We start from the raw sequence: 18,283 nt of genomic DNA on the forward strand, positions 1-18,283 counted from the left end.
TTTGCATTTTTTCGAAGTTGCGTCGTTACTGAATTAAGACTCATTTTCGCAATCTTTGATGTTTATATGATTTCCAGTGGAAAAAAGCAATTCACTTAGCGTTGTTTCCATTTGCGTCGCGATATTTTGAAATGTATCTACGACGCAAAGTGAGGTCTTAGTGGAAATCATACCTTAAGCCTTTAATTTTCATAACAAGATAGGAACGCAATTGATTTGATGTAGCGTGATTTAGCAATAGCTCTCCGTAGTACGGTGTCAGCAGCCAGCCTTTCTTCAAGCGTGAACTCCCTTCTACCTGCATGCCCTTTATCACTCAATTTATGAATTTCAGAACCTTCCGGGATCGGATCGTTAACTAGATTTTCTAAGCTGGACACGATCGCGGTTCAAAATTAATTTCTACCGAGATATGTATTATATTGATTGCGTGTGCCTATATTTTGCACGCTGAGAAAAGGGGAGGAAGGTAAGTGTTAAATACTTGTAGGACTTCCTGTATCAATGTCTTCATTATAGTTCGTTCCACTCGTTCAGGCAAGATATCGTACTTCGTACGTTCATGCAATGTTTCAATCATGACAAGAATGGCGAATCCACGATGTTTAAACACGAACCTGCTCTAAACTCCGCTGGAAAGCCTTATAAAATATTGTATATATATATATATATATATATATATATATATATATATATATATATATATCCCTTGGTGCACATACTGAATGACTATTGAAAAAAAGTACTAATTGATTAAAGCGTACCATCCATCATAACGTAAATATAATATTAAAACGGGGGTAAAAAATGAACGGCTCTCAAGGAAGGTACAATAAAATCATCACAATCGTTTAGATTATTATGAGGAACGTTTTTAATCTATATTTAACCAATAAGTTGACTTCTGAATTATATATGAAGATGTTTTAATGAATATACAATTTTGAACAAAATTAATTTTGAATTAAATATACCTACATACTTATGTATATTATACGCACATATACCAAATTTGGGACAAGCGCGGGATTGTCCAACAGTTCAATACTGGTCCACCATAAATATGATATTCCCAAGCGACTATATTGCTAAAATAAATGTGTTAAGATGTATTTAATGCTAAAACAAAAAAACTTTCTTGACAAAAATCATATTTAATCACGTTTTTTCTCGGGTAAATTAATCTCAGAATAGATTAAGTACTAACGTTATATAATCCGAGATAAGACTGAACTGCTTTAATTAATAGAAACAAATAAAACGATGTTTATTCCGCCTATAAGCCGCAGGAACTAATTAAGTTTACCACCGGCCGGCGGCCACTCCGTCCCACGTGGGAAGGTTTACAGAGAACATTATTAAACAGTTTAAAGTCAGATTAAATAGCCCTTTACACGATAGACAGGATGTAAAAGTGGACATTAGAGCGGTTTGAGTATTATCGTATGAATAACGAGCGGTCGGAACCTTTTAGGGAAGTTGCAGCGGTGACGGTGAGCCGCAGCGCGTATTGGGAATTATGCCCGATGAACGGAAGTGTTTTATTTATCCGAGAGGTCCACCTAGTCCACTTAGCCCCGGGCCGAAGGAGAGATAAACATTATGGTATGAAAGTTAATCCGAGATGACAGATGGGAGAATGTTTTGTGATTTCGGTCAGTTAAAAATTTCGAAGACGCTGGATGATTTACAGCGTCAAAGAAATTATTATTATATCGCACTGCTTGTTTGGGCGTAATTATAGACTTAAAACGAATAAATTTCGAGTTATCACTAGAATAACAATGCCAACAACTCATTTTATTTTTATCAAAAGCAATCGAAGTTTCAGTTATTATACGTTTTATAGCCTACAAAATGTGAAGACTTATGAGTAGGTGTCGATTCTAAGCATTTTAAAGGCATTAGATTTTATGTGATCACTCTATACTATGTAACAGTACATAAATGGAAAAGTACCCGCGAGGTAACGATAAACCTCGGTATTAATGCTATGTATTTTTACCTTAACAATATTTTGAGAGTCGAATATTCGTTCACAAATACTGGATTTAACCCGAAAGGGGATTACAGGGAAAAAAGTTCATCAATATCTCAACGGATTTTTGATAAAACCAAAAATTTGATTAAACCAGTTAATGATCGATCGTAAGTTCTGTAAATCCTCAAACTCCCATATTCCTATACAAATAACTTATTCATCTCTTCTTCTTCTTCTAGTGACATATTAATAAGAAATCTTGGACTACATATAAAACTAACTAACTAACCATCACCCCGCTTCCCCGCTGGGGTAGGCAGAGAGAATAGAACGCTACACAACTCTGTCTTTGCATATATATTGACGAGATATAGATTCACTCATATGCTAAAATTTTATATTTATTTATTTCTTTGACATATTATATATACGCCCAGGTTTTTACATTGAAAATGGGCACCACAATAAATTTAATACGTTATTACAAAATATATCAATTTAATAGTTAAGACACCTGCCTTCTCTTTTAACTGCTCCATATAACTCCTTCTCGGTGTTCTTCTTCCTCTGTTCCCTTCTATTTTTCTCGCTTTTATTGTAGTGATAAGGTTGACATGCCTCGGGTCATTGCCTTATATAATGCATAAGAGATCCCTATTCCAGCATAGATGTAGATAGTGAACTCACATGAACGAGTTTAATCAATATATCTAGGGTTACAAAAATTTAGCAGTTTGGTTGTCAATATCATGGGTAGAAAGGTGAATGTTGCACGAGTGTAAAATGATCACTTAACCAAGCTTATGATGGTCGTATTCCCCGTAAATGCCCAGACTTCCATATTCTTCTTCATCTATGTTGAGATGTCAAAAATGCATAAGAGATGGTTAATAAGATCTATTTGCTTCATTCTTATTGTAAGAGGTGTTTTTAAAAGTCACAAAGAGGCGAATTGCTTTTTATCATCAAAACAGTACAGTTACCCCCCTATAACGTTGTGATAGATACCGCGTTATTGGAGGGAACTTTATAAGGGGGTTATGTTTCAAATTGTTTTTTTTCATATTAACCAGTGGAAATTACTGAAATGAGTCATTATAAAATTTAAAAAACAATTTAAAAAATATTTACCGTCAATAACGTTCCCTCCGACAAGGCGGTACTTATCTCAACGTTATAGGGGGGTTAATTGTATACCATAAGCAGGGGTCTAATGCGAAGTGGCCAGCGGATAGTGTTGCATCACAATAGATGAGACGACATGACGGCGAGAGATGGAGCGACATTCCGTCACGCGCCGCGCTCATCAGCTCCCGAGCCTAATCTAATTCCACGGAACACGCTCGGCGCGGAGCTGCCGTGCTGGTCGCTGGCCGAGAGCGAATCCGCGGCACGGTACTTGCGCCTGGCCCGGAGACATTATCTATGCCAGCTATTACTTATTGCACAGATAATGTCGAAATATAAAAAAAAATATTGGCAAAGTACCCAAAATTGAGAATACATAACGAAATATCCATTCAACCGGTATCATTATTATTTTCATACCATTAATAAAATTAATTATTTAAAATTCAATATATTTATATTATCCACTGACACTTCGTGATGGAATTGCATTTTTAATTTATTATTAGATTAAAACCAATATTTTTAGCTTTTCCACTTTTTTATTTGACCAGCGACCGGGTTTCGTCGTTACCGACATCATCAGACCAGTCTGATGATGTCGGTAACGACGAAACCCGGTCGCTGGTCAAATAAAAAAGTGGAAAAGCTAAAAATATTGGTTTTAATCTAATAATAAATTAAAATTCAATATCATTTTTGGCCGACTTATTTATAAAAACGATACGTATTTGTTTTTTATTTTTATTTTTTGCGCTGAGATTTCTTGGCGAAACTGCATTTTATAAAATAATACTACTTAGTTGTTATTTTATTCAATACTTATATACTTACTATGATATTTTTCGTTTTTACCGTTATTATTATGTGTAAAAATAGCATTTTCACCGCCGATTCAGCGGCATGGGGTGACAACGAAGATTTTTTCCATCAGATATGTGATTATTTATGATTATAAAATATTTTTAGGTTAAACGTAATTTAAAAATGACAGCGGTTGTAATAAGACGTTAATTTGATTGAGAATATTTTAAATTCTAAATCGGTCGATATTGAATTTGCATCACAGTGTACTGTGTAGCCTTTCTTATATCATATGAAGCCACGCTTCTTTTCTTTTGAAAAAAATAATTATAAATACCACAGAATTAAAATATTCTTCTCATTGCTAATGCATAAAAATCTATAAGTGTGCATTAATATGAAATTAAAAAAACACAGACGATTGTTTCAATAAGTTAAATTTGTCACTTCTTCCTAACGATTCACGGTACATTGTAGCTTACAAAACGATAGCGAAAAGTCTAACAATCAATGTACAGGTACTTATGTGAGTGATTATTATTGCATAAGATGAACCATTTAAAAATATGACATTTTGTATAAACGATGTATCAAAAACGTGGCCCTCGATCGAGTCTGTATCGCACGGAATCACTTGAGACGCATCTGCCGGACTCTACGTGACCCAAATACGACCAAAGGCTTTGTACCGGATCTCGCTTAATTCACTTCAATGTTTTTCCCCTCTCTTCACTAGGAAATCACAAAAAAACACAAACTTTCACGATGGCCTAACGACACCGCATACGCACGTCTCACGCGAGGGAAGGAATTCTGTAACGCATTGATACGCGGCAATTGATAGTAATAATAACAAATAATTGAAAATAACTCGCTGTGATACGCCGTACGTGGTGCAAAACAACCTTTTATTTGATGAAATCGAAGGTTCGAAATAATACTTTGGTGTTATTAAATATTCATTATGTAAATAGTAATTAATAAATAAAATGTATAACTAACTAACTAACCATCATGCCGTTTCCCCGCAGGAGTAGGCAAAGAAAATAGAACGCCACACCAATCTGTCTTTGCACAAAATCTTCGCCACTTCCACATTCATACATACCTACACGCCGATTATTCCGACTCCTGACCTGACCACTTTCAGATATTTGAAATACTTAATTATGCTCAGTTTTCCTCAATCTTTTTCTGCTTCTATTACCAACCCCATCCGCCTTATTATTTTTTTTTTAAATACTTTTTTTTGCCCTCTATTACATTTTATATTATTGCAAAAGTTATATTAATTGGGTCATTATAAGCGGTGTTGCATAAGCCGTAGCTATTTTTCAGAGTCACTTGGACGTTAGGTAATTAAAAAAATACCTTACAGTGACATTTTATAAGGAAATTTTCATATTTTATGGCATTAAAATAATAAGCAAAATTGTATCATATCTAGAAGAAACCCCTTTTTAGTTCCATGACAGTTTTGTGATGTATACGTGTTACACATACACAATAAATAGGTAATGTGGTCACTGTCCACCAAACTAACGAAACTGTATTCGTGCGCTTATTCTTCCCGGGTGAAATTACCTTCACGAAGTAACGCCTCCCGTGACGTCACGCAGAGTGGAAATTAAATTAATTGGCGAGGATAGAGGAGACGGGCAATACCGAAGAAAGCACCACACTCCCGCAGTGTGGGTAGCGGCGGCTGGACCGCGTGTACTGGAGGGCGGCGGACCGAGAATCCGGTGCTATTTCCGCCACTAAGGGACGTGTTACAAAATCAAACTAAACGCACGATACACAACTGGCCATACAATCTTTACGAAAATTTACGCAAGTTCAGGAAACAGTGTTGAAGAAGGATTTTGCAATTTAAAATCTAGAAACCCTTTCGGTGTAACGATGAAGGTTTTCGATCGTAAAATTGTTTAGCGATAAATCATTAAAATATATATATACAGAATAGTGCAAATAAGTTGGGAGCTCTAATAAAGGCAGTGTATGAAGCGTCGGAGTAAAGTTAAAAATAGGTAATAATAATAATAATAATAAAACCCTTATCCGCACCTCAATGGTGCATAGGGCACTGCTTCATATAAACGCAGTGTTATCTTGATCGTTATATATGAAGGAAAGGTGATCAGCCCTCCGCTTCAGGTACCAGTCCATGGTAATTTTGAATAAATATTACAGCGAAAAATTCACTTATATTTATTTTACCCCCCTTGGGAATCGAACCCGGGACCTCTAGAACGGTAGCTGAGCATGCTGACCATTACACTACGGAGGCGGACAAAAATAGGTAATGGAAATCAAAATTCGGGAGTTTTGATTAGAACAAACAGTATGTTTTAGTTTATTATAGAGTCCTATTTAAACGGTAATATGTTTTGTTAGACTATGAATATGAATATTTCTGAAAACAGAATTTCCACACTTGACTTCATCATTTTGAGGTGGATAAAACGTAATATTTTCATGGATATTTATTTTCATGATTAACAGATAATAAACTATAAAATTAGATCATCGAAAATTACAAAAAATACGTTACCTGGAATCAAATTTTATTGACGTAGTAATATTTTTTTTAAAGATTTTTTTTAGAAATCCTTCATATAGTAAAAAAAAACAATTAGTTTAAAAATAAAAATGATGGGTTATTGATGCGTACATTAATGAAATTTGATTAGCGGTAATCTTGTTGTCGTACAATTTAATTATTGCCAATTTTCTAAATAATATATATTTCGAAAATAAAAAGTAAGTGATAAAATAAATATGTATGAAATTGTATCGTATGTTTCGGTGAATTCGTTTTATGATAAAAAAAAAAAAACAGGTACCAAAACACAAAATTGATAATTTCTTGTATATTTATGTGTAGATATTCGGTAATTTTTATGCAAAATGTACGCTAAGAGAAAAACTATTATGATTCATTTACAGGTCAAATAACTGACGTCATAGTTAATTTGAATTCAGAGACTCCACGGAATGCCATGCTATAAATTAACTTACGTTGATGAACAATTCTGATAATAAAATCGTAAGAAGTCTAATAGTAAATATGGGTGGGAAACAAACATTACGACGTAGCAACCTTTAGTGTGAAATTACGAACAAACAACGCATCATTCCAATGTAATTTTGTGTGACTACACTTTTTGTGTGGTGTCAAAATAAATATACTGATAATTTATGAGAAATAAATCATGTAAAGCAAAATGTTAGGACGTTTGATATTTTATTAAGTTAGTATGAGGAGATACCTACTGAGGTTACCATTTTTATGCGGTCATTATCGTCTGGTTCTGAAGGTAGTGATTCTTAAGGCTGCATCAAGATCAAATACTCTCATCGATTGCTTACCTGCAAGCAAAGAAAAATCCGGATAAAATAAATATCAAAATTAACAAAAGACATTTTCGACGGAAAAACTATTATACTTACATATCGCTCACTCCTTTCAAGAACGTCATAAATCAAAAAAAATTGATTTTTCGGGAGAACGTTTTTAAAGTTTTAATATATAATACAATGTATTAAAATAAATATCAAGACACTTATTGAACTTTTTACTGTGCAACAGATCTTTTCAGGTAAAACCTGAAGGTTTTTTCTCCATTTGAAAAATATTTAGTACATTTAAAAAAATAATCAAAAAATACCTTTTCTTCAAAATGCAAAAACAACACTTTCTGCCCTGTAGCGGGTAATAATTAAGTTAAAAATATGCCTCTTTTGCTGGGATATAGTACATTTTCGGGGCATTCCGAAAACATACACAACTAAAAATTGACGATTTTTGATTTATAACGTTCTTGAAAGGCGATATGTTCCCCGCAATACATTTATCATTTCATAATACTCATACAGCATTTAATAAACGTGTGGTCGAAATTGGTTTAACTAAATACATAATTAACATGGAAGCACGTGTGTACGCGCGAAATGAATCTACGCATTAAGAATTGTACGTAATGATATCTAGGACATAACGCCTACAGACGTAAAATAACGTTTAAGCTGGCTTTGATTATTAGTTCATACAATATTAAAATAAAATAAAAAATGGGTTATGGTTACAGAACTATCAAAAAGAACCATTCGTTTAAATGATTAATAGCAACATTAGCGAGATGCCAGTGCGAAAATATTGTACGAATTTATTTTGAGATATGAAGGCAATTTGTACATTACGTTATAGTAGAAGTTATCCATTGTGACCTCATAATACCTAGATGGCGCGTCATCGTTAGATGGGTTAGGTCGGCAAAAAGTATTCCTTTTACAGGTCTCGCATTAAGCCTACTATTTGTCAGCGATCTGTACATAGTATGATGATGAGAGCCCGAACACGATTACCTGTAGCCGAATCTCGGGCCGTCGATTAATCACTGTCCCGCGTTGATTGAAAAAGCGGAACATCAGCGACGAAAATGCTTTACAGAGTGTCGGAACCAACACGCACTGCTCTGCTAAAATAGAAAACAGACGGAAAAGAAACAATGGGTCCGGTCCGCATCGCGGCAGCCGGTAATCACCGCTGGATCCGCGGTATCCCCACGGGTAGCGGTTTCACTTGTTTCCTATACAACGATCGTTTGTAGGTACTCGAAATTACCATTACGTATTTTCCCATATCCTTCTACATTTGTACATAATATAACACGTTCCTGTATGTACTCGAAACGCTCGGCTAACGTGCAATTTGTGAATAGGTTACCTTTAATACATATCCACAATGAGATTATAATGTTTTATTGTTCTGCTTCAGGAATTAAAATGATGAATTAAGTATACATCTTTTCGGGCGGATCTTGCGAAGACAACGAGCATATTATTTTAATGTGACGTTTTCATAGAAATTATAATGGAAATCATCTCCAACAAAGTTTTCAGGTATAATAGTATAAGAAGAGAGAATACAATTTAGATTTTTTTAAATAGAAAGTTTCTAGATAGCATCGCAGATTGTCGAATACATAAAAACAAATGTGACGGAGCCTGACAACACAAGTCATGTTACATGTCGCTCACTCCTTTCAAGAACGTCATAAATCAAAAAACTTGATTTTTCAGGAGAACGTTTTTAAAGTTCAAACATAAAATACAATGTTTAAAAATAAATATCAAGCCACTTATTTAACTTTTTAGTGTGCAACAGATCTTTTAAGGTAAAACCTGAATATTTTTTCTCCATTTGAAAAATATTTAGTATATTTAAAAAAATAATTAAACAATACCTTTTATTAAAAATGCAAAAATAACACTTTCTGCCCTGTAGCGGGTAAATATTAAGTTAAAAATATGCCTCTTTTGCTGGGATATAGTACATTTTCTGGGCATTACGAAAACATGCACAACTCAAAATTGACGATTTTTGATTTATGACGTTCTTGAAAGGAGTGAGCGATGTAACAGATATGGTATTCGCCAGGGCGAGCGTTGAAAAAATGACACATTCAAACAATACCGAATAAGAAATGAAAAATACAAATAACCATGGACACGTTTTCACCGGCGAATGTTTACGAATCCCCGCCACATACCTTGACATCGATCGAGTGGTCAATACATACGGACCTTACGTATCGACGTGGACACAACATTGTTCCAATGAAATTACTGGGTAACGAAAATTCTATTGTTGAATACTATGAATTGACACTTCCACATGCTAAATTCTACGAAAAACCGAGTAAATGACTACATAATGACAACATCGAGTCGGATGTCGTTCCAAAATGCCAAGAATGAGTAGATATTAGTAATTTAGTTTAAAAGATAGTGTTGAATGTTAGAATAGTGAGATGTCCAAAATAATTCGAGCGCTATAATATTATTATGCGGTCATTACTAAGCTCGCGTATATTATTAATAATTGTGACGCAACCTTTAGGTCAACACGTCCACGGGAGAGGTTAATAACTTGTCAGCAGGCTCATACAGTGTCACAATGGTTTCCCACTTATTTGTCATATGTACTTTTGGGACATTCTTGGTTGCCCATCGCGTTAAAATACGCGGCGTACTATTGAAGTCATCGCTTTATACGTCTATTCATGTGTGTATTACTCTGATCCTGGTAAATAATGTACTTGATGACGTAGATTTGAACATCATCAGTAAGAATAGTTAACGTTCAAACGGAACAATATTGATCCACATTCCCGGACAGTGGATATTAGGAAAATTATAAATGTATTGTATATACATATTCCGTAAAACATTTGACTAAATTGTGACAGCTTGAATGTTGGGCAGCAGTTTTCACGCGATTCCAAAACCGAACTACTACTACATATAACATTACAAGTACTTATGTCAAAGTAAGATTAACCAAATATTGACCTGAAATCGAAAGAATGTTAATAAAAAGCAATTTTATCATACTATTATCAAAATAGGAAAAACTGTCTGTTTACGATATATGCGAGCCATAAACCTTCCGTTTTTACAAATAATATAAACCAAAACAAAATCTTTGTATGGTGATCTTATCAACCAATAAAAAAGAACATTAAACAAAGATAATTGCAATTCTTCTTGAAGGTAATTACTCAATGCTTTAATTTTAATTATTAAAAAAAAAAATGATGAGCAACAACACGTAGCGATACCTCTTCACATGGAAGATTTTATTGAAATAACGCGTTCAAAAATATATTTAAAAAAAAACGCCTAACGTAAGTGACGTTACTCAACAAGTGGTTGGTACCTAGGTACATTATCCTCATAAGTAGGCAAGTTCGGAGTATAAAAGGCTATTTCAAAACAAATTACCACATCGTATTGATACAAAGCCAGCCAAGTGATATACAATTGCGATTAATTTCATTATTCACAATACAAATCAATCGTAGAATATTACCACACTGCCAAATTATCTAACATGATTGGGATATTTATTTGAAGCAAGATATCTACCACATCGAGAGGACAATAGGAAAGGCATTATGTTAGTAAACATGTCCTTGGTGGTACAACTGGAACAAAGCTGCGGAGATGATTAGGAGACAAAAACAATGAGCCGTTTATATGGTATGGATGAACATCGCAATTAATGTAAAGCACATGGTCCGAGTCTAATGTTAAATAGTACGAGATACAGCTATACAGAAGAGTGAAGAAACACAATGATAAATATCATTAATCACGTTATGAAATACTCCAATTACTTAGTAAAGAGTTTTTTTTAACCAAAATATGTAGGTCACTGTAAAAGCCTTAAAATAAGTACATCTTAGCATTTAGTTTTCGAAGGCCGTACTGGTTTAATGTCGGAAAAATGCTTGTAAAGTAATCCTATTAACCAAACGAATAAATCCCAGCATTTTCTGTTACCGATTTGCAAAAAAGCACTCGTACATTTAAAAAAAAACTGCGTTCGACAAACTACTTGGTTTCAATTAATAACAGTAAAAGACATTTAATTTTTAGGTTAATTCTAACATAGGCCAATTAAAAATAGCGATTAATGTAGTATGCAACAAAAAATTAAAATAAAGTAAAATGTTTTTGAGTCCAAAACAGTATATTGAAAGACATGGAACAGAATTCCGGATCCTGTTTATCCGGAAGCCAGGTAGATTGAAAAGAGGGAGCAGTGTGTCGATAGTTTAGTGTCGTTCGGTCACTCGGTTTACCGATATAAACGTAAAATTGCATAAATTTTTCCCGACATACGATTGGACATCTAACGGAACAGAAAATTGCCTTAAACTATTTGTAACGACGCCTCTAGGATACGAATAATAATGGTTTCTCGGCGAATGATACGTAATCTTCTGAACAAGTGACGATAAACACATCGTTATGGTACAACATGAAAATTCCCATTGAAAAGAAATCGATAGTGACAAGAATGTAATGAACGTAATTAGCAACTAAGCCCTTAATCAAGATTTTCAATGGACGATAAATAATATTACGACGTTTATGGCATTACTATAGCGATTTAATTGCATATCCTTCAACATACAACCATACTTGTTAATTACGTAAGTTTTGTTTATTTTATAATTACTGACGCATAACCGGGAGATAACTTTCGTATAATATCGTAAGAATAAAGAAACTGATTTAAATACAAAGAAAATTTGTAAATGTAACAAAAACTGTGTAGTAAAACACTTGAATCCACGCATAACCTGTATATCGGATTATAAATTGTATTTTATTATAAACTAGCTATAGCCGGCCACTCGTTGCTGTGGCTCAGTCTGGCTAAATGGAAAATAAAGAAAAGAGATAGCATGCATTTCTAACATGTTTAATTTTACAATGATTGTGGGTTTATAATATTTTAGCAGCTATCAAGAAACATACTATCCACATGAGCAATAATTAGTATTGCGTGTGTTGCTGTTTATCACGTTTACCGAAAACATTTTTTAAAACTTGTTTTACCTCCACAGGTAAAAATTTATTTCGACTTAGGTTAAATTACTTAATTTTAGAATATCTGAGAATTTGGACTAAATAACGTTTCTCCACGTGTGTAAAGCGATGTTATAACCAGCCTATGACAGATCATAAGCCCTGTAAATACCCAGACTTCCATATCCTTCTTCATATTTGTTAAAATATGTCAAAGTGTATAAATAACATTCATTTATTTATTTATATACATAGATAAAGACACGCGTGTTTTTTAATGTAACGTTGTGACAAAATAATAAATTCAAAGCAATATGTGGGTAACTTCAGGAGATTTAAGATTTTGAACAAATGAACATTTAAATTGTTATTAAAACAGATAACTTATAAGATTGGCTATCATCGAAACTTAGTTTGTGCAGCTTTGAAACGCAACTTATATTACTTATATGTTATAATATTGTTATTGAAGCTAGACATGAATACATAGTGTAACACGATCGCCAATCCGATTTGGTTGATCCAGCGCGATTGACGACGGAATCAACAATAGTGCAAGTGGAGAGATGACCGATAGGTGCAAGTCTCGCGCGGCACTCAGTAGCGCTAACACTGTCTGAGTCGGGATTAGAGTCGTGTTTCATTCACCCCTTTAGCTTTGCTAATGCCAAAACCAGAGTGACAAAACGAGAGTACTTGAAAGTGAGTGGTCAGGAGTCGGAATAGTCAGCGGGTATGTATGATGAGATGCATGAATGTGGAGGAGGCGAAGATTGTTTGCGAAAACAGGCTGGCGTTGCGTTCTTTTCTATCTGCCAACCCCTACGGGGAAGCGGCGTAATGGTTAGTTAGTGTTTAGTTAGTAATAATTGAATGACCTAATCTTTGGAAGTGAAACAAAAAAAAATTGGTAAAGAGGGATGAAAGAAAACGGAATGCAGTCGTAATGCGATCACTCAGACGAGTATGCGGCAAAACGATGTACGATAGCTATTCCATTGGTGAAATAAAAAACTTATACAAGGCTGAGATTAGTATTAGCGATAAAATTAGGATAGGTGTGTTAAAATGGTTTGAAAATGTGGAACGAATGAGAAAAAGCGGTAAAAATAAATATGAAGCGAATGTGTTTGGAAATAGAAGCAGCAGACCGAGGGAAACTCCATGATTAAATACTTGAAAGTGTACAAATCAGGAGTCTAAATAATAGGCAAGTGTGTATGAGCAGATACACGAATGTGGAAGAAGCGAAGAATGTTTGCAAAGACTGAGTGTTGTTGCAAAGGCATAGTGGCGTGGCTTTCTTTTATCTCTATATTTCTATAGACTTTCCTCTCTATTCAGTACCGTGGAGAAGCGGAAGTGAGGAACTGCACTATGCCGACAGTTATGGGCTGATGAGCATGATAAAATACTGAAATAAGTTTTTTTTAATCATGTCAATTATAACCTTAAATTTGTCAACATCCTATTCTAATCGCACCACATCTATCTGCGACCAGTTCCAAATTTTGAAATTGCAATTTATAGTAAAAAAAACAACATCAATAGGGTTATATAAAGAATGTTTGAGGGTATTATTATAAATTATTATTATAAAAAAAAAATGTAGGAAGGATATTATTCTCGGGAAAATAAAAGTAAAAAGAAAATTTGAACAGTTACCAATATTTTTTTATTTTAATTTAGGATCGTAATATTAAAATTCTATCGTATAATGGACACGGATTTTTTAAGACATTAAATGTCTCTTTTTCACAATTCGTAAGGCAAGAGATTTGACAATACCTAAACGACGTGGTGATGAATGTATACATTTGAAAGTGAAGAAAAATAACGTAGGTGGCTAAATTTAGGTAGATACTTACTCAAATATTGACGAACTTAGTGTATGTACTATTCACGACATTTATTTTTTGTGTGGATTATCAGTGAAAGTGTGGGATATCCATAATAAGAACGCAAAAAACATGTCAAAAGTCATCAAATCATGAATGGCCGCTGTGACTTCGCAACGACTGGCAGTCTAAAATACCTTTCGTAAAAAATTATAACTATTATCCATAACGCAAAGACACGTAAATATGTACTATTTATATTATAAAAGGAAAATACAATATATGCACCAATTACCAGTAAACTCTAGCTAGTAACTGGTGTTTCTCTTATAAGAACATCTGCCATCGGGAGAGGGAATGGTTGAAACGGATAATTATTATATTATTTTTTGACATCTCATCAAAGATGAAGAAGAATATGGAAGTCTGGGTATTTACGGGGCTTACGACCGTCATAGGCTGGTTTAAGTGATCACTTTACACACGTGTAACATTCACCAATTCTACCCATTATTGACAACCACACTACTCAAATTCTTGGAAGTTCTATATATATGAACCAATTTAGAAACCTTGTTCATGAATCACTAAAACTTCACTAGAGACATCTATTGGTGATATGTAAAGAAGCTTTTTATTAAGCAGAAACTCTTATATTAGTATGTGAGATCCGAATCCCGGATTATAATCACACACATGAGAAACGCCAGAAAATACCATTTTCATTTTTATTATTAAGCTTATAATTTGACCAGATAATTTATTTACAACATTTTGAGTGTGTCCAAATACTTGTTCACAAAATCTGGATTATCTCCAATTACAGGAGTTATTTTCATATTATTTTTTGACATCTCATCAAAGATGAAGAAGAATATGGAAGTCTGGGTATTTACGGGGCTTACGACCGTCATAGGTTTAACTCAAAATGTTGTAAATAAATTATCTGGTCAAATTATAAGCTTAATAATAAAAATGAAAATGGTATTTTCTGGCGTTTCTCATGTGTGTGATTATAATCCGGGATTCGGATCTCACATACTAATATAAGAGTTTCTGCTTAATAAAAAGCTTCTTTACATCTCACCAATAGATGTCTCTAGTGAAGTTTTAGTGATTCATGAACAAGGTTTCTAAATTGGTTCATATATATAGAACTTCCAAGAATTTGAGTAGTGTGGTTGTCAATAATGGGTAGAATTGGTGAATGTTACACGTGTGTAAAGTGATCACTTAAACCAGCCTATGACGGTCGTAAGCCCCGTAAATACCCAGACTTCCATATTCTTCTTCATCTTTGATGAGATGTCAAAAAATAATATGAAAATAACTCCTGTAATTGGAGATAATCCAGATTTTGTGAACAAGTATTTGGACACACTCAAAATGTTGTGGATAATTATTAATTTGTCAGTAATTATTAAATAATATAGAAAGAAATAATCATTCCCTCATAGAAAACTTTTTTAAGGTTTAACGCTATGAAAACTGTGTTTTATTTTCAATCACAAATAAACAATACGAACCAGAAAAATATACAACCAAAAATTCTAATAAATGGATTAAAAATTTCAGTAATATTTTTTATTGTACTTTAATACACCACTACTTGATTTCAAAAATCATTTCTGGTTCAAAAATATGTTTGGTAATATACGTATTTTATTTTGAATATTAGGATGTTTGAATTCCAGCAAAAAATCAATGCAAATATTATTGTAAATTAAAAATGTATAAAACAGTATGTACTCAGATTTCCTCACAGAGCCAGACTTTGGGAATTCAATGATGTTTACAGATCAGACAAGCGCAAAAAAACATTGTTCTACGGTTTGCGAATAATTAATGGTAGTAGATTAGTCATGCAATCAATAATTGAATCGGTGACGGTATATACATATTCATTTTACCGAATGTGAATGAATTCAAATAGTGTGTATGCAAATCAGGAACATAAAAAAGGATGCGTCATTTTGATACTACACTAGTGTAATGGTATGCGAATAATTTATTTACCGTTTTATCGACGAATAAATAAAATTATTCGTGTTTCATAAAGAGATAAATTGTTTTAAATAATATGGTATTTATGATACATACACGCTACATAGTTATAAATATTAGTGTTTATTATTAACTTAAAAAAAACTCCACTACCCCGTAAGTACGCAGAGTTAATCCAATTCTACTATTCTGTCTTCAGGTATGCCTCGCTTGTTTCGCATCTATGTATCTCACTTATACTTGAACGCCGAATGTTCCGATTTATAACTTGTCCACCTTCTTCATCTTCGTCTCCCTAACTTGGCTTCTACTTCTAGACACATGCGTCGTTAATCTGTTGTGCCGTTCGTTTATCAATCATTCGCTCTATATGCCTTAACTAACTTAAAAATTCTTTATCTTATTGATAATGTTTATCTCAGCCTTCCATTCTTTCCATATTTCACCGTTTGAACATCCGACGCCCGAGATTTATTGAAGAAAAAAAGCAAATCTAGTGCTTGAAAACTGGATTAATGTTTCACTTAACTCATATGGCACTTTCATTGAAATTTTCTTCTTTATCTTTTATCGGTGATGTTTTCCCTGTCATTCTTAGTATGAAATCTTGCTCTAAGAGGCGGCAGGGCGTTTGTTTCATCTAGAACCGCACGTTTTTGTGTGGCGTGCAATGGAGTGCAATCACAGAAGAATGTAAACCGAGCAGTAATAAAGTATAAACGATCTCTTTCGAAATGATGAGTTTTTATGATATATTGTAACCTGAATTTGAGTAGTTGAAGTCAGTATGGTCGGTATGGTCAGCGAGAACCTGAAATATGTAAGTACACTAGCAGATACAAGATAATCCGCTAGAAAATTCATTTGATCGATTTCAGCAATTATCTTTATGACCGATGCGACGCTGTTCGAAGGAAACGGGACATCGCACATATATGTCATCCGTTATAATTTCAATATATTAATATTGTATAGCTATTAGCTATCAGGGTGGACGTGTCAGAGGGATTTGAGATCCTGAACCAACTAGTTGTATTACGTATTGTAAATCCTGATGAATATATCTATCATATAATATTGACAGGCTTTTCAATATTACAGTTAGTTATACAACATTGTACCTTGTGGTTATTTAATAAGTGATAAAATACGGAACGGATTATTATTTAACAGCTATCCAGTCGTTAAATACTTAAAAAATATATAATGATTACAACGGACAAAATAAAATGCATACGGAAATATAAAAAAACTGCATTTCAAAGTAATAAAAAATGAGTGCTAAAAATAAAATAAGTAACGCAAACTTTAATAACAAAAATTCATTAAAAAAGGCAATCTAAAAAAGTATTGCTACATTAGTCCCGGAAGCTTAACAGAAGTATGTCTAATTACTTAACGTGGTAGCATATCAAAACACAAAACACGTTAAAATATGTAAATCTAGCAACTTAACGAGATAGCTTATTAACGTCATTACTGCGTATATACTACAATGGAACAAACTGTAAACAATATCTACCATAACCCAGTAGTGATTAGTATCTAGTCAAAGTGAGCATAACCATGAACTCAAATAGTAAACATTTAAAATAAATGTAGTATTGTTCGACAAATGGACCTACGTATTTTATAAAACGTGGTGTGGATTGAAAGAAACTAAGGCTGTAAGAAAGTACATCATATATCAAGTACAGCAATTTCAAATAGAAGTGATTATTCTGTTCTGACTGGCCAGACAAACTGTCGCTAGTGCGCTGTAGCTGTGGAGAATGCGAACCCAAACATTCGTCGTCAGCCTTGATTGAGAATCGAGACGGATAGTCAAGTAAGCATTTAGGAATAGAACATAATTGACAGTTTAATGTCATCAGTAGATAGTGAGTTACTTCAATGAAAAAAATGTTTAAAAAATTAACGTCAACTGTGAGGCAGGTATGTCCCGATTGAATAACAACGAAAGGTGTTATAATAGAGAATCAAATTTGAATAAAATTTATGAAGAATTTCAAGGCTAACAACAAAATCTAAAATTTGACAGTAAACACATCGTGATTTGAAAAAAAATGCACGGAGGAACATTCTGCGTACATACTTTAAAACATGTCAGGAATAAATTGATAAAATATCTGTATGAACTGAA

General features: G+C 33.6%; 1 protein-coding gene across 3 annotated transcripts in view; it reads right to left on the reverse strand.

The window, feature by feature from the left end:
- LOC148306567 (uncharacterized) overlaps nt 1–18,283 on the reverse strand; it is a 79,102-nt gene that overhangs the window by 53,805 nt on the left and 7,014 nt on the right. For 2 of the 3 annotated variants that reach the window (XM_088264788.1, XM_088264786.1), the window contains exon 1: nt 7,190–7,216. The exons of the other annotated variant lie outside the window; for it this stretch is intronic. In XM_088264788.1, the coding sequence (XP_088120914.1) occupies nt 7,190–7,201 (12 nt within the window). In that variant the 5' untranslated portion in view covers nt 7,202–7,216. Of the gene's footprint in view, nt 1–7,189; nt 7,217–18,283 lie in introns of those variants that run through there. 3 annotated transcript variants of the gene reach the window in all.

Source organism: Brachycentrus maculatus, unplaced genomic scaffold (assembly GCF_059751285.1).
Source record: "Brachycentrus maculatus isolate JH-2025_06_01 unplaced genomic scaffold, ASM5975128v1 h1tg000238l, whole genome shotgun sequence".
Taxonomy (NCBI): domain Eukaryota; kingdom Metazoa; phylum Arthropoda; class Insecta; order Trichoptera; family Brachycentridae; genus Brachycentrus; species Brachycentrus maculatus.